The sequence below is a fragment of the Scyliorhinus canicula genome, chromosome 21 (assembly GCF_902713615.1).
Source record: "Scyliorhinus canicula chromosome 21, sScyCan1.1, whole genome shotgun sequence".
NCBI classification, from domain to species: Eukaryota; Metazoa; Chordata; class Chondrichthyes; order Carcharhiniformes; family Scyliorhinidae; genus Scyliorhinus; species Scyliorhinus canicula.
Window position 1 is genome coordinate 35,255,066 of NC_052166.1, and position 17,984 is coordinate 35,273,049.

At 40.1% G+C, this 17,984-nt stretch overlaps 1 protein-coding gene across 3 annotated transcripts in view; it reads right to left on the reverse strand.

The window, feature by feature from the left end:
• Window positions 1–204: 204 nt before the first annotated feature.
• Window positions 205–17,984, reverse strand: part of man1b1b (mannosidase, alpha, class 1B, member 1b) — a 74,185-nt gene continuing 56,405 nt past the window's right edge. Inside the window, exons 10-14 of one of the 3 annotated variants that reach the window (XM_038782511.1) lie at window positions 16,142–16,332; window positions 15,327–15,447; window positions 6,913–7,107; window positions 4,898–5,029; window positions 205–2,584 (exon numbers count right to left, since the gene is read on the reverse strand). In XM_038782511.1, the coding sequence (XP_038638439.1) occupies window positions 2,384–2,584; window positions 4,898–5,029; window positions 6,913–7,107; window positions 15,327–15,447; window positions 16,142–16,332 (840 nt within the window). In that variant the 3' untranslated portion in view covers window positions 205–2,383. Of the gene's footprint in view, window positions 2,585–4,897; window positions 5,030–6,912; window positions 7,108–10,269; window positions 10,451–15,326; window positions 15,448–16,141; window positions 16,333–17,984 lie in introns of those variants that run through there. The other 2 variants (XM_038782513.1, XM_038782512.1) reach the window with 2 other exon arrangements.

Sequence of the window (17,984 nt, forward strand, 5' to 3'; positions counted from 1 at the left end):
ATCATCAACTTCGTTTTGTTTAACACCAGTCAGATGTAACATCTGATAATGTTGAACCAAAAATGTGTACAAGCAAAGGATGTTTTTGTTGGCTGTGTTAATGTTTGAAAAAAAATTATGAGACTAGGAAATGTATGAAACAAACTAATAGTGTTGGAGAGACAAAATAATTTTGTATTTGCACTGGTACTGAATAAAATTTTATACAATTGTCATGTTTTAATTGAAATAAACAATTTACAGAACAATCATCTTTATTTACAAAGTTTTCTATAAGGGGGGAAAAAACAAGCAAAGGTCAGCTAACTCATCAAAATTACATACTTCTAAAAGCTCTGTCCAACATCTTATAACAGATAGATCTAAATTAAAAAGCTATATATAATGTTTTTTAAACATTCTGGAAGTATTTAATGACTCAGAAACCAAGTAAAAGAAAATGGACATTAAGTGGATAGCTCTACCAAGGGGCAATGTTTTAAATAGTTTCTAGATAAATATTTCAGCATAAGAATGGAATACATAACAGATATGTATCCTTTATTTCAAAGGAAGTAATTGACCATTATGAAAATTTATGCCCCATTATACTTTTTCATTGACTTTTTAAGCTCATTGAAGAATTCAATTCCTACATTCCAAAAGTACACTTGAGTTTCATTTCCCTTTTAAGCATAGTAATATTTCAATGGTTCACTGGGAAGAGGGTCTTAAGTTGTGTACATAACATAAATCCAAAGTAGCTCCACCAGTGACCTTCTAAACTAATCTGTAATCTTTTCAAGTACATTATGTAAATTGAATCATTAAGTAAAGTTTTCTGTACACAAATTCATCCATGCATTAACAAGCTAGATCAGATCAGCATTTGTTACTAGTTGCATAAAATCTAAAGATCTAAACAACAGGCATTAGTACACTCAAAATGCTCTGATCTTAAAGGCCATCAAATCAAGTTTTACAATTAGTTCTCAAAGATTGAATTAGGTTGCTGATCCTCAGACAAATTGCGCAACTGAAATATTATGGCTCGTTTCCTAAATTATACGTTTACAATAGATTTTAAATATTCTCATATTCCTTCTTCCTCCACGGTTAAATCAATAATAGTTGCATTGAATTGAAATGCAGCTAAAACATGTTTTTAGGCAACAGTGCCTCTGTAAAAGCACTTTGGAAATGTATTGCCAAATTATTTCATGTATTTCAAATGCAGCTCTAGCTCCATCCTGAGACATGGCAGAGAAAAGCAGAATAAGCATTTTATTTACAGAAAAACAACCCTGGAAATAGTGTTGTTGGGTTAGACTAGCATCAGACTTAAGAATCTAGATAAACAGCAGCGGTGGTAACAAGAAATTTAGTCTAATGGATTATGCTAACTACCCTTCATAAGTAAACAAGTCATAAATAAAGTTGGGACCCGCATTTTTTCCTTTCATAAGATATTCCACATGCATCCATTGCAAATATAGTTAATTAAAATTCTTACTATATTTATTTACTACCAATACTTACATAAAACTTACCAATATTTTGGACTATAATGATCATGTGAATTTTGATTGGTTTATATTTGTCCCAAGGAGAATGTTTATTAAACATATGTGACCATGGCAATTATAAGAATTTCACCCTTGTTAATCCAGCCAGTGTGCGAAGCTGTATTTGGACCACTTTTTAAAAACATTAATAACAGTGGTTAGCACTGTTGCTTCTCAGCCACAGGTCCCAGATTCGATTCTCGGCTTAGGTCACTGTCGGTGTGGGTTTCCTGCCACAGTCCAAAGATGGGCAGGTTAGGTGGCTTGGCCATTCAAAATTGCCCTTAAATGTCCAAAATTAGGTTGAGTTACTGGGATAGGCTGGAGGTGTGGGTAAGTTGGGTGCTCTTTCCAAGGGCCGGTGAAGACACGATGAGCGGAATGGCCTCCTGCACTGTAAATTCTATGTAAACTAAGAGTTAAGATGTTAACTCTGAATTGACATCTAATCTTATTGTCCACTAATTTTGTAGAAGGCATTAACTTCACAAATACTTTGTGCAGTATGTAAACCCACACATGCTGATCTATCGGACTGAATTGGAAAGGCAGGAAGGAATCAAATGAATGGACAGGAGGCAACGTGTGGTAAGCAAATTTTATAGTGTAGAAACAGGCCATTTTGAGTGCAACAGTTCACTTAAGTATTTGTTCCCTGGTTTATGGTTTTTGTTACGTTCACATTTTTTTTTACACATCTGTGGAGGTTCGGACTTTCACAGTGATCGATACAAAGTAGAACAAAACCTCCACATAGTGGTTATCTCCAGCTGACATCTAAGATCCCACAACCAAGATGTGCCAAGAATTTTAAGACATTCAAATCATTCCAACAATCATCAGGTTGTCCATATTGGAAGAATATGTGCTTCGGTATTAAAAATATATTTGTCCAGGCTGATTAAGTTGAAATCATCAGAAAATAGAAGAAATAAATACTTCAATGTCTCTCCAAGAAAGAAGCTCTCCATTTTATCCCTGGGTTCAGGGTTCTCAGAACTCCTCACATTATTAATGGAAGTGTATCCGCCAGTCTCCACCTGTGTACAGTCAGAAGCAACCAAATTTCACTTGCATGTATATAAAACCTTTTATGATTTCAAGACATCCCAAAATACATGCCACTGCTGTAATAGTAATGAAATAATGACCAGATAATCCATTTTAGTAGTGTGACCTTTGGTATAAATATTGGCTTGACCTCCCCTGCGGTTCTTCAAAAAGTGCTAGGGATTTTTATGTCTACCTGGATGTATAGCAGGTAGGTTTAATGCCTCATTGGAAATCCATAAGACTAAGTCAGCCTTCTGCCAGGTTTCAGAGCTGTCACATCTTCACACATGAACTTCTTCTCTCTCTGCCTTCTTATCTCCTTTCCCTCAGTTTTTTCTTTCGCTACTTAAATTCTCTCACCCTATCTCTATATAACCCTTTTTTCATTTCATTAATGTATCCTTTCTTCCTCCCACTTCTTTATCCTCCAATATCAACTACAGGCCTGTCAACTTAAACTCGATAGGAAGCTTTTAGAAACAATCCAGGAAAAAATTATTCAATTGGACATGTGGATTAATGGAGGAAAACCAGCATGGATTTTGAGCTGGTAACATAGTAGATGTGGGTTATTCAGTGTAAATGGATTTCCAAAAGGTGGTAAAGTGTGATTTGGCTTACCAGCAAAGTTGAAGCTCATGAAATAAAGGGGCAGTGACAGCGTGGATACAGAATTGGCCGAGTGACAGGAAACAGCCGATTGTACTTTTTTTGGAAAGTGGATGAAGCCATATTGAAATCTGAAGTTATCGGGAACAAGGGCCAAACAAAGCAAATACGACATGAGTGAGAGCAGCATAGGGCGTCTTACAGGGAACAGATCAGTCCGAGGAAGAATTGTTGAGGAGGCTAGTAGCTGTGGGGAAGAAGCTGTTCTTAAGTCTAGATGATACATTAATGATAAAAAGAACGAGGAGAGACAATATAAAATAAAAGGTACAATTCAAAAGCAGGTGCAAGAACAGGACAAATCGTTGAGGTGGCAGGGCAGGCTGAAAAAAATGGTTACACTGGCAATCAGGATCCGAGGCTTTATATACAAGAGGCATGGGGCTGGATATTGGCTACTAAGGCAAATAGCTAAAATTAGGAAATTTACCAACTTGCTAGATCTGCCTTGGTTAAAAGGTGTGTTCAGATATACAAATTTGGCTTCGGGAGAGGCAGATGCTAAATGGAGTCAGGCCCACTAAACATCTGCAGCCACAGAGACAGGCAAGTGCCAATGTGGGCTGGTTAGAAGGACTGCCTTGGTTCTCTGGGAAGTCGTCCAAGATGTGCTGAAACTACTTCTAGTCCTCACTCCTTACACACATACCAATGTACCTTCCATGTCAACTCATGTGCCCCCCCAACCAACCCAATGGCCCCATATATTCTCCATCCAACAGAATGCTCTGATCGAGTGAGCTAAACCAATAAAAACATTATCTCAGCTGGGGTTCTGTTTTCACAGTGGAAGCAAATTGTTCATTGCTTGATTAATAACTTTTAAGTGGTTATAAGTTGTTCTTTCTATGATCTTTTGTCAATGTCTCAATGCTTATTTGGACAATATTAAGTGTGTGTTTGAAACCTCTGTTATTGATACATAATGGTCTGACACTTTAGAGGGCTGCAGGTTATTTTTATAAAGATGTGTGAATGGATGTTTTATTTTCTCTCAGATGTTCTAAATGTGCCATATGGGTTATGTCCGTGGTGCATCCTGGGTCGGTCGCCATGGAAGGAGCATGCATTGGAATGATCAGTATGAGGGGCAATGGATAGGACACCAATTTACGCTGTGGCCAAATAACCAAAAGGTCATAGGAGGGTAAACCTTTTTTATACAGCGAATAGGATGCACTGTCGGACAGTCTGGTAGAACTCCTGTACCACAGGAATAAGGTACAAATTCCCAAAGTATCTTACTCACGTACAAGTTATCTATCCATAAGGTGTTGGGAAATTCTGGAATAGAAGCTTCTGGTGGAAGCTGCAACCAGCTCAAAAATAAAAGAGAACTCCCAAAAGTAAGGGGTATTTGAAAATGTCTTAGTGACTTTTGACATTAAATTAGGGGTAAGTTTAATCATTTTAACATACACAACAGATCTAGAACAGAAATCAAAATCATGGCTGTAATCATTTTGCAAAAATAAATTGCTTTCCGGATCTTTAATGCACAAAATCATCAAAGTTAAGTGCATTATTAGATCTAAACAAAAGACTGACAGATCAGCATGTTACCCCAATATATTTGAAATCCGAAAAGCAATTTTAAACCTGAAGAACCAAGTCATCACATTACAACTCACTCTGGTGTACTTGTTAAAGTTTTGGAGAATTTGCCAGCCCCAATCCTGATATTTTTTATCCTGTGTCAATCTATACATGTAGAAAAGGCTTTCCACTGTCTCAGGCCTGAGAAGGTTGTGTCTGTCGGCAGGCTGTCAAAAGGATTGAGAATTATCTGAAACAATACTTTAAAATGCTATTAAAATGACATATACATCTAGGTACACATTTTTACTCTGAAAAATAAGGGCTTTCACTAAACGAGCGACAAAATTTAATGTTTACACTGACATACTTATTCCAAACAAATTGTCAATGTATCAGCAAGTACATACTTTGGCAATTACATCGTTAAACAATTTGCCATAATGGAGACAGGTGATGATCATTGGCTCTGTGGTGAATGTAGGAAATAGTTATATATTATATTTTATGTTGCAGTGTTATTAAAAAACATGCAGTATGTCTGCTAAAGCTATGATTAAGGAGTCATAAAAGTGAGGGCAATCATTGGTTTTAACCATTTGCTCGTTTACAGATAGATGGTTAATGGAATATTATTTTGATTGCAAAATCCCTGGGGTGTAGGTAATTTCTGAGAGATAGTGCTTAGTGCTGGATAAACAGATCATGGAACATCTCAATGGGAGGAGACTGAAGAATGCCTGATGATGTTATTAATGGGTAGAGCCAGGTCTGTCTGTAGTTTTTCAGTTTGCCATAGGATTTTTATCTGTCAAGTCATGGCTTCAGCTGGCTCCTGGAAAGTTCTCTCCCAGGTCTTTGCACAGAGAAAAGCAAGCAAACTGGATTGTTAACGTTATTTATAAGTGGTCTTTGAATTATATAATATAAGTTATGGTGCAGGGAGTGAGTTAAAGTTTTGCCCTTTTATTTTAAGAACAGTTTGAACTGTTACTTAGTTGCAAAAGTGATTGATTAAAGCTTGTTTTAACACTGATCAGTAGGTATCTTTAATATTATCACTCCTATAGCGAAGTATTCTTTCCGCACAGTTGTACAAATTGCAAATTGTTGGGTTTCTCAACCAGGATCTTAACCGGCTCAACCTCCAGAAGAGCATAAATGCACACAACTGAACAGCTAGTGAACATAAGAACTAGGAGCAGAAATAGGCCATCTACTTGGGCAGTAACGTAGCATCGTTGTTCGCACGATGGCTTCACAGGGCCAGGGTCCCAGGTTTGATTCCTGGCTTGAGTCACTGACTGTGCAGAGTCTGAAAGTTCTCCCTGCGTCTGCATGCGTTTCCTCCCACAAGTCCTGAAAGACGTGCTGTTAGGTAATTTGGCCATTCTGAATTCTCCCTCTGTGTACCCAAACAGGCGCCGGAATGTGGCAGCTAGGGGCTTTTCATAGTAACTTTCACAGTAACATTTCAGTGTTAATGTAAGCCTACTTGTGACAATAAAGATTATCATCTGGCTCCTCGAGCCTGCTCCACCATTCAAGAATATCATGGCTGCTCATTTTGTGGACTCAGCTCCATTTCATGCCCACTTACCATAACCTTTGATTCCTTTACTGTTCAAGTATGAGGGAACGATAAGGAGGGAAACATAAGGAATTGACATCTCTACTGAGCTGTATGTAGAATAAAGTTGCTGAAGGTAAAAGGCAATCTGCTGTATTATTCCTCCACCATAAACTAACATTGATATTAATCAGATTATATGCTGCATTTTCAGCTTGGTGCATCACTCTCATACGGGAGCCTGTAATTACATGGGACCAGCATTCCAAAACTGCAGCCTGTATTGGGCCCAACTAATTATAATTGTTAATGGTCTCAACATTAAATAAAACTGTATTGATGTTCATTCCACTGATCAACCCAAGTGGGAACATTCACAAGTTAAGAAAACAAAACAATGTTTAACAACCACAGCACAGCAATTTCTCCAAGTGGCTACTATATCTTTTATGAAAATACATTTCTGAGGTGGAATAAGTACCATCACGTACCTTGCACTACAAACAAAATTTTTAACATGCAACTCCCATTTGCACCTACCTTAACTTCTACATCCTTGCTGTTGTGTGGACTCAGATTGAAGTGTACAATCTCTGGGCTTAGTCCAGTTTCTATTTGTGCGTACATTTGATAGCATGTTTCCATCAGCTCCTTTGCTAGTTCCATGTGATCTGCATTAAGCCCATGGTGAGCTCCTAAAGCTAGGGTCCCAGGGAGGAAACACACCAAATGATCCTTTAAAAACAAGGAAGAAATAACTTGGATCAACAAAATCTATACTGGCAACGCATAACGCTCTTCTGGGTGCATCCACAACTAATGATTTGCTCTTGATGGAAAATGAGAAGGGGAGGGAGATAGATAGATAGAGAAATACAGCACAGAACAGGCCCTTCGGCCCACGATGTTGCGCCGAACTTTTGTCCTAGGTTAATCATAGAATTTTGGACAATTTTTCATGGCCAATCCACCCAACCTGCACATCTTTGGACTGTGGGAGGAAACCGGAGTACCCGGAGGAAACCCACGCAGTCACGGGGAGGATGTGCAGACTCCACACAGACAGTGACCCAAGTCGAAATCGAACTTGGGGCCCTGGAGCTGTGAAGCAATTGTGCTATCCACAATGCTACCGTGCTGCCCTTACGAAGTTAACCTACACTCCATTATTCTACCCTAATCCAAGTACCTATCCAATAGCCGCTTGAAGGTCCCTAACTTTTCCGACTCAACTACTACCACAGGCAGTGCATTCCATGCCCCCACCACTCTCTGGGTAAAGAACCTACCTCTGATATCCCCTCTATATCTTCCACCATTTATCTTAAATTTATGTCCCCTTGTAATGGTGTGTTCCACCCGGGGAAAAAGTCTCTGACTGTCTACTCTATCTATTCCCCTGATCATCTTATAAACCTCTATCAAGTCGCCCCTCATCCTTCTCCGTTCTAATGAGAAAAGGCCTAGCACCCTCAACCTTTCCTCGTATGACCTACTCTCCATTCCAGGCAACATCCTGGTAAATCTCCTTTGCACCTTTTCCAAAGCTTCCACATCCTTCCTAAAATGAGGTGACCAGAACATTACAGAGGGCAAATAATAACCCACTATACAATAAGAGAAACATTTTAGATGCAAATCTGTAGCAGGATTAAAGTGTACCTCAAGGGAAATGATTTTGCAGCATGAACTGTCTTGGTTCTCTGATCATACAAACCACTTTCTCCCAGTGGCTTCTATCTCATTGAATAATTTGTTTTTAGATTTTTATTTAATATGTATCAACACTAAGTTGACAATCTCTGGAAAGTTATGAAATGCAACTTTTTATTACAGTTAGGACAAGGAACAAATGACCTTCATCAGGCCTGCTTATTTTTATTTGATATAGTAATCAAGTGGCATTTAGCACATCCGTAGACTAGCTCCATTAAAACCCCCAAAGATAAATAATCTGAGCACAGTGTTTGGAACGAGGGGCAAAAATGACCGGATTTATCTTGCTACAGAATTCTCTAGGGTGGAGGCTTTATAAGCATAAAAGCATAGTTATAATTTGCAGGACCACAGTTGGGATAGGATGGGATAGCTGTCCTATTGAATCACTGTGCTTTCTCCCCAACAACTGCTCGGAAATGTAATTTGCTCTTGCCGCATCTGCAGGTAACCACACCTAAATTAAAATAATTTAAATTGTATTTCTCCTCTACAAATGGATTTCTAATGCACAAGGGCAATTATTATACCAGCGCCTGCTTAATTTGTATTCTAACAAATCAAGTTTCCTATATATGGTTATTAAACTGGGCTCTTATCCATTATTACTTGTCTTAAATTTTATCAACGGGATAATGGCAGGGGCTGTAAATTCAATAAGCTCATTTGCAGGCCCATTTCCTTATAATGTAAAAAACAAAAGACCAAAGGGTCACATTTGCCATTTAAACAAAGCAATTGTCCACCAGAATTAATGGTCCTAGCTAGGCAGAGGCGGGGTGACCAAAAATAATAAAGACATTGGTGAGAGTTCCAACATGATCCTTATTCCTACTATTTACAAATACTTAGTCCAGGGATGGGGGACTTAAGTGGATAGATTGGTGAAGCTGGGGTTCCCTACAGCAGAGAAGGTTGACAAGAGATGTGATTATAATGTTCAAAATCACAAGCAGTAAATATGGAGACACTGGTGGAAAGGTTATAGACTGGAGGTCAGCTGGTTAAGTGGTTATAGGCAATAAGACAACTGATTATGGGCCAGTAGACCAGAGTTCTTTTTCCAATGATCATAAACCGATGGTGACATGAGGAAAATATATTTTACTCAGCGGATGGCATAGGATCTGGGATACACTGCCCGAGAATGTGGAGGTGGTTTCAACGACTCTTTCAAAAGGGAGTTGGATAAGTACCCAAAAGGAAATATTTCCAGCTGTGGAATGTCACTGGCTGAGTTAACGTTGCAGAGAGCTAGCATAAGTATGATGGTGCGACTGGCCTCGTTCTGTGCTTGTAACCATTCTATGATCGCCCTTCCCCTGTTGAACATCAGTCATGATTGGAGCTAGCCTCCTCATAATCATCCTTAAATCCCTCTCTCCCTCTGCTACTTTTCCTTCTCGGTCCTCAACTGCCTCAACATCCTCCTCTCCCAACTTATCCCCATTTTTATCTTTCACTGCTTGACCCGAATGCTACATTTGGATTTTGTTGACGTGCTGCCCCAAAATAACTATTAGAAAAATCTTATTTTCAGAAGCTGCTTGTGGTTCTTAATGGCAGTGTAAAAAACATGCTAACCAAGTCACACAATGTGTAACTCATTGATGGGAAATCATATCTTTCAAACTATATATTTTAAATGCTTTGCATTATCTGGACCTTGAACGCTGACCTGGAGGGGATTTTTTTAATAAAAAGGTCATACGTTCACCTTGGACTGAGTGCAAGTTTGTTTTCTTCCAAGAAATCACCGACCTGCATGTTTTTCTTAAATATATTTAGAGAACCCATTTAATTTTTTTCCAATTAGGGGCAATTTAGCATGGCCAATCCACCTATCCTGCACGTCTTTTTGGGTTGGAAGGGTGAGGCCCACACAGACACAGGGAGAATTTGCAAACTCCACATGGACGGTGATCCAGGGCTGGGATTGAACCCGGGTCCTCAGCGTCATGAAGTAATAGTGCTAACCACTGCATCACCGTTACGCCCACGCCTGACCTGCATGGACTTTTCATTTCATGTACTTAATGATCTGTTGAGCTGTTCGCAGAAAAATACTTTTCACTGTACACGTGACAATAAACAAATCCAAAAATCCATGGTACTTGTGGAAGATCTTTTTTGAACTTCAATCACTTTAATTGATGGGGGAAAAAAATAAAAGTGACTTACTGGAAATCCCATGGTAGAATCGAACCTGCTGGTTTTGAAGTCAGTCTTGATGGGGAATAATTTGAGTAAGGAATGCTACCCAACTGGACTTTCCCTCACTCTGCCTTGTCTGATATCGTGTGTGGTTCTCAATCTGCTGCCAGAGAGTCCTCACCTGAGTGTAGCTTGACTGCACTTTGACCTAAAAAGCAGAGACAAGAACTAATCCAGGCCTATGCTCCCTATGCTGAGGTCCAATTGCTGAAAACTTGTGGACATCCACCGGAACGAATGGCCAGACCTCATTCGTAAAAACTCCAGATTGACGCTGTCTGAACTTTATCCTTTTTAAAAATAATGCCCATCCTCTAAAGCTTATCTCTACAGAGAGACCCTACGTGACCTTTGTTTGTATGTGTCTGTGTGGGTGGATGGATGCTGGGGAAATTTTAAGAGATAGATATTTATACTTCCAACGTGTTAATCAGTGCTTGCAACTTGTTACAAAATTTTGTTTGATAACAATCATTCTGAATTTATTGAAAGTCTGGTTAAAGACTTTCTTATTCGTCATACCAGAAGTGAAGGTAAACAATTGGCCATTTTGGTGAGCAAATTGAACCTTTAGATTATTGGTACGACCTGCATAACAGTGGGGATAGATAATCAGCACACTCCTTCCATCCCAGTTGTAACACCCATTTATAGCAGATTTTTAAAAAAAATACTGACAACAGTAATTGTTGTGGCAGTTGTAGCTTACTAATGAAAAATGTTAACATCAAAACAACTAACTGTCCAAAAAATGGTCCACATCAAATTATGCAAATAGCTCATGACCAAACGATCTGAAGTAGTTACATTCTGTTATTACACTGTTGGTCATTTGTTAAATCACCAACAATCACAGCTTTGCAAAGCATGACATGTGATCTTCACATAATATATATAAATTCTTTTTTAAATTTGTCACTATGTATAATTCGTCAATAAAAACCACACCTGCTCAATGAAGATTCAAATATTGCTACAAATCAGTCATTACATTTGGTTTTATCAACTAAGTAGTGAACATCAGAAACCTGTGGATATTATCATGTTCTGCTTAGATTTGTAATAGAATCACAGAGTCACTGTGGCAGAGGAGTCCATTTGGCCTATCAATTCAATGCCAGCTCACGGAAAGCAACCAAGTCAGCCCCATGTCCCTGCTCTAGCCCTGCATTCGTACAAATTTACTCTTTCAATGTCCATCCAATTTCCTTTTGAAATCATTCTTCATTTCCTCTACCACTGCCCTCGTAGACAGCAGGCCTTAGGTCATTATTGTAAAAATGTTCTTCCTCACAACACCCCCCCCCCCCCCGCATCTCTTGCCCAAAACCTTAAACCCATGTACCCTCATCCTTTTGCCATTGGCTAAAGGGAACAAATTTTCTTTGGCTACCTTAGCTAAACCTTTCATAATCCTTTATTTTGCAATTAAATCTCCCCTCAGTCTCCTTAGTTACACGGGGAACAACCCTAACTTCTCCAACCTAGCCTTGTAGCTAAAATACCCCATTCTTCGAACCATTTTAGTAAATCTCCTTTGCACCCTCTCAAGCCCTCACATTTTATTAAGATTTAGCATAACTTCTTTGCTTTTATACTCGGAATACTTCTATTTATTTAACTCAAGATTTGTCATAGTAATAAATAGCAGCTATACGCAGAAAAAGCCCACAAACAACATTTAATCGGAGTTTGCTGCCACACAAGAGCATCTTTCCTTACTGAATAAAGGAAAATACTGTTTGATTGTAGTATTCCAAACTTTGTAAGCTTAACCAATATTTGCTCGGTCATCTCAGCTCAACAAATAGTGCAATGGACACTGTTAGCAGAAAACAACTCACTCAAGTCAAGAACAAATAGCTTGCAGGAATAAGAAAGACGACATAGAGTCTTTTATTGTGTCACCATGGTGACCCAAATCCAAAGCACACATGATTATTTTTAAAGCTAGGATTTTAACGTACTGGTTCCTTGAAAACAAAGACAAGCACAACATTTGAGGGCAAATGGATTCAGTTCTTAAAATGTTTTCATAGGATAAGGGCATCACTGGCAAGGCCAGTTTTTGTTGCCCAATCCTAATTGCCCTTGAGAAGGTAATGGTGAGTCAGAATCAGTCCAGTGTTTATTAATTAACTGGTGGACAGGAAATTAAATTGAGCCAAGCAAGATGCAAGAATCCATGTGAAAAGTATACCGTACTTTCCGGACTATAAGCCGCGACTTATTTCACACGTTTCGAACCTCGCGGCTTATACAACGACGCGGCTTATTTATGGATTTTTCCCGCTTTCTTTTCACTAAACCAATGAAATTGCGTAACGGGTCAAGGTAAAACAATGTAACTTTTTAGTTTACTGTTTAGATTAAATCGAGCGCGCTCAAACATCCCATCATTCTGATTACGGTAGTCATTTTGTCACCCTCATCATGGCAAAGACACGGAGAAATGCATATGATGCAGCTTTCAAGTTGAGGGCGATCGATCTGGCTGTTGGGAAAGGAAATAGAGCTGCTGCACTAGAGCTTGGTCTTAATGAGTCGATGATAAGACGTTGGAAACAGCAGCGTGAGGAATTGACTCAGTGCAAAAAGACAACTAAAGCTTTCAGAGGGAAGAAAAGCAGATGGCCCGAACTAGAAAATGAGCTCGAAGACTGGGTCAACATGCAGAGAGCAGACGGCCGAGGTGTTTCAACTGTACAGATCCGACTGAAAGCCAAAACAATCGCCACCGCAATGAAGTTTGAGAATTTTAGAGGTGGACCATCGTGGTGTCTCAGATTTATGAGACGTAAAGGCCTGTCCATCAGGGTACGGACGAGTTTGTGTCAGCAGCTCCCTCCCGACTACGAGGAAAAAATTTCAAACTTCCGCAAATTCACTGATGCAATGATAGCAGAGCATTCCATTGGCCCACACAATATCATAAATATGGATGAGGTTCCTCTGACATTTGACCTGCCTCTCACTCGGACTGTCAACAGGAAAGGTGAATCATCCGTCATGCTGAAAACAACTGGGCATGAAAAAACGCACTTCACCTGTGTTCTGAGTTGCACGGCATCGGGAGAAAAGCTTCCACCGATGGTGATTTTTAAACGCACGACGATACCAAAGAAAAATTCCCTACAGGAATTGTTGTGAAAGTCAACAAGAAAGGATGGATGACGGAAAGCCTAATGCATGAATGGCATACGGAGTGCTACGGCAAGCGACCGGGAGGATTCTTTCACAGGAACAAGGCATTGCTCGTTTTGGACAGCATGAGGGCCACCGCAATGAAGTTTGAGAATTTTAGAGGTGGACCATCGTGGTGTCTCAGATTTATGAGACGTAAAGGCCTGTCCATCAGGGTACGGACGAGTTTGTGTCAGCAGCTCCCTCCCGACTACGAGGAAAAAATTTCAAACTTCCGCAAATTCACTGATGCAATGATAGCAGAGCATTCCATTGGCCCACACAATATCATAAATATGGATGAGGTTCCTCTGACATTTGACCTGCCTCTCACTCGGACTGTCAACAGGAAAGGTGAATCATCCGTCATGCTGAAAACAACTGGGCATGAAAAAACGCACTTCACCTGTGTTCTGAGTTGCACGGCATCGGGAGAAAAGCTTCCACCGATGGTGATTTTTAAACGCACGACGATACCAAAAGAAAAATTCCCTACAGGAATTGTTGTGAAAGTCAACAAGAAAGGATGGATGACGGAAAGCCTAATGCATGAATGGCATACGGAGTGCTACGGCAAGCGACCGGGAGGATTCTTTCACAGGAACAAGGCATTGCTCGTTTTGGACAGCATGAGGGCCCACATAACAGATTCTGTGAAAGAAGCCATCAAGAGGACAAACTCAATTCCAGCTGTGATTCCTGGGGGCACAACAAAGTATTTACAGCCACTCGACATCAGTTTAAATCGTGCATTTAAGGTGGCGCTTCGTGTTCAGTGGGAGGCTTGGATGACAAGTGGGGAGAAATCCTTCACTAAAACGGGCCGCATGCGAAGAGCAACTTATGGTCAAGTCTGCCAGTGGGTCCTGACAGCGTGGAGCATTGTTAAAAAATCCACTATCATCAACGGGTTTCGAAAAGCTGGATTGCTGCGTGTTGAAGAGGGCAGCATGAGCTCAGCGGGAAATTTGCCTCCGGATGAAAGTGATGAGAGCGACAATGAAAACAATCCAACATCGGATGAAGCAATTCTGAGGCTATTCAACTCTGACACTGAAGGAGATGACTTCAGTGGTTTCAGTGCACAAGAGGAGGATAGTGACTCTGATCACCTGGGTTGGTGATATCTTGATTACGATCAGTAATAAAATACTTCTTTTTACACATGATTTATTTATTTTTAATGTTTCAAACTGATGATTCTATGTTAATCTTAAGAGCTTAATCGGATTGATTTCGCTCCACAGTGACCAATGACTTTCTTGGTAGGCTATTCTTTACCGCTAATTTTTTATTTTTGTTACAAGCCGTATTTCGTTAAAGCCTGTGTAAAGCTCATTTGTTTCAATGTACCGGTAAGCACCTGCGGCTTATATACGTGTGCGGCTTATTTATGTTCAAAATAAAAAAAAATTTCAAAATCAGTGGGTGCGGCTTATAGTCAGGTGCGCTTTATAGTCCGGAAAGTACGGTAATACTGTATTTCAAAACAAATGGCAGCACGGAGCACCATAAAATAAGTGGTTATCCTGGCTCGTGTGTTTTGTGGACCCACTCAAGACAATATAACTGCAGCTACCTAATCTTGGAGTAAACGGTTGTTGATATTCTTCCTCAGCACTGGAATGTTTATTTATATGGTGAAAAATCCCAGGAAAAATAATCTAAAAGTGGTACATGCTGATCTGGATGCAATTGTTAATTCAGTCCTACGGTGAAGTCTAGTGCAAACAGCTCTACAACAAAGTAAATGGCAAAGAACTAGTCAGTTTCATTAACTATATATTCATTGTTCCATCTAATAATGGACATCACACACTGATTTGATCAAAGCGACTTACCATCTTTGGACTGAACTGATTGTGAGACAATTCACCTACAAAGGTCAGTTTCTTTGGTTCCGACTTTCGAATCAAGTTCTTCTTGACCCCTTCTATGGCAGCCAGATAATCATCTAATAAACTGACAATTAAGCACAATAATGCAAATCAGCATAAGCCTTCAACATTTTTCATCCTAATTAGTGATAGGAAAATGGGTTAAATGGCGCCCTGGCAGCGACAGATATTGGCATAACATTTGGCACTAGAACGATAAGGTGCTCGCCATAAATCGTCCTAGGTCAGCCGCTGTTCAGATGGAGCTGCTGACCAAGACATTCAGTGTCTTCCCAGCATGGTCATACTTTAAAATGATCAGAGCATCTGGGATGACACTAGGAACGCATTGAGAAATTGCCACAAAATAAATTGTATAATTTCATACATAGTAATCACCGAATGTCAATTAGCCACTTTTGTCGAGTTTCTAAAATTACACAAAATTAACAAGGGAATCATTGAAACTCTGTAATAGGCCAGTTACACTGCGCTATTTGTGAAGTCATTTCAGCTTTCTATCCAGGAAAACAACACAAGTGAAGTTAGCCTGCCCAAATTCTTGCAGGACAGATGTTAGAGTGTGACGTTGCACTGCTTCTGCTTAGTACCAGCTACAAGCCCAACTGCAACAAAAAAATTAAGTTGCCATATTTTACAAATTTTTTTTTAAAAATTCATTTATTGCTGGGATTTCAATAGATAAATGCAAGAAAATAAAGACATTGGACTGACAAAAGCCACTCTGGTTGGATTAATTTGAATTATGTACCACTTACTCTGTTTCTCGCCTTCCTCCCTGGATCCACTGTTTAAGCAGATACTCATAGTAGCTGTCAGCCCTGGCACCAAGTGTATAGACACCAAGGTGACTGAACTGTCCAGAGTTGGTGTTTATGAACATTGGAACTAATCCATCCTTTTTCCCTCCAAGTTTGTGAATACGTTTCATCACTTCATTTACTGCTGCCTGTTTTGAAGGGGGGGGGGGGGGAACAATCAGATTATTCATTTGAGAATTAAAACAGACTTGCCTTTATATAGTTTCTTTCTGAGCCAGAGAACATCCTAAAATTCCAGTGCAATACACTTGAAGAGAAGTCACTAATACAATGTAGGACACGCGACAGTCAATGAACCCCCACAAACAGAAATGTGATCAGGACCAGATAATTCTCCAACAAATGAGAATCCAACCATCTCATATCATTCAATGGCATTCCCATCACTGAAACCCAGCACCCCCCACTTATCAATATCCTGAGGGTTACATGATTGACCAGAAACTGAACTGAACCACTGAATACTGTGGCTACAAGAGCAGGTCAGATGCTAGGTATCCTGAGGTGGGTAACTCACCTCCTGATTCACTCCATCACCAATGCTCAATGGCAGCAGTCTATACCATCGATAATATGTACTGCAGGAACTCACCAAGGCTCCTTAGGCAGCATCTTCCAAACCCAAATTTGGATCGCAAATTTTCTGGAATTTTTCATTTATGTGATGTAAAGAAGAGGATGATGTGATGGCCAGTGACAGAGGAAAGGTAGGGAGTATGGGACAGATGGTGAATGGGAGGTATGGCTGCGGCTACTGGTATCGTTCATGAATAAATTCATCCCATATGGCCCAGACAGAAATGGGCTGTATATGTTGTAACACCCTTTTTCCTGTTCATCCACTTCATGCTGTACTTCCTCGTCTTATTGCTTGTGTTCACATTTGGCTTCTTGCCTGATAAGATGCACTGCAGCAACTCACCAAGGTTCCTTAGACAGTACCTTCTAAACCTGTGATCTCTACTGTCTAGAAAGAGCAGCAAATGCATGGAAATACCACCACCTGCAAATTCTCCTTCAAGCCACACATCATCGGGATTTGGAAATATACCACTGTTTCTGAGTCAAAATCCTGTAACTCCCTCCCCAACAGCACTGTGGGTCGACATGTACCACCACATGGACTGCAGCAGTAAGGTGGCAGCTCACCACCTCCTCTCAAAGGCAACTATGGATGGGCAATAAATGCTGGTCTAGCCAGTGACGTCCACATGCCATGAAATAATTTTTAAAAATCTGTTTTGCGATTTTGATTGAGAAATAAATATTGGCCTCCAGAACACAGGGGATAATTCTCCTGCCTTGTTTTTAAAATAATGCTGTGGGATCATTTGCAACGACCTGAGAGGTGACATTGGTTTAGTGCATCATTCGAAAGGCGGAAACCCTGAAAATCCCACTTGATTGGAACTCACTTTCTCCATACAAGTTCAGACCAAGAAGAATCAGAAAAGCGAGAGATACACATGGTCTAATCACAGAGCCAGTCCCCCCTGCCACGAGGGGGCAAAGCACATTCATTCCCACGATACCACTTGGAGCCACAATATGGTGCTGTGCAAAAGTGCAGCTGATGGCTTGAACAAAATAAAACCGGTGAAAAGTGGAACACCAGAACTTGAAATAAAGCAAAAAATGACAGAGGTTGAAAAAAAATGACTAGTTGTTGATTCAGGGGCCAAGATTCTCCCCTACCCGACGGGGCGGGGGGTCCCAGCGTGACGGAGTAGCGTGAACCACTCCGGCGTTGGGCCGCCCCAAAGGTGCGGAAGTCTCCACA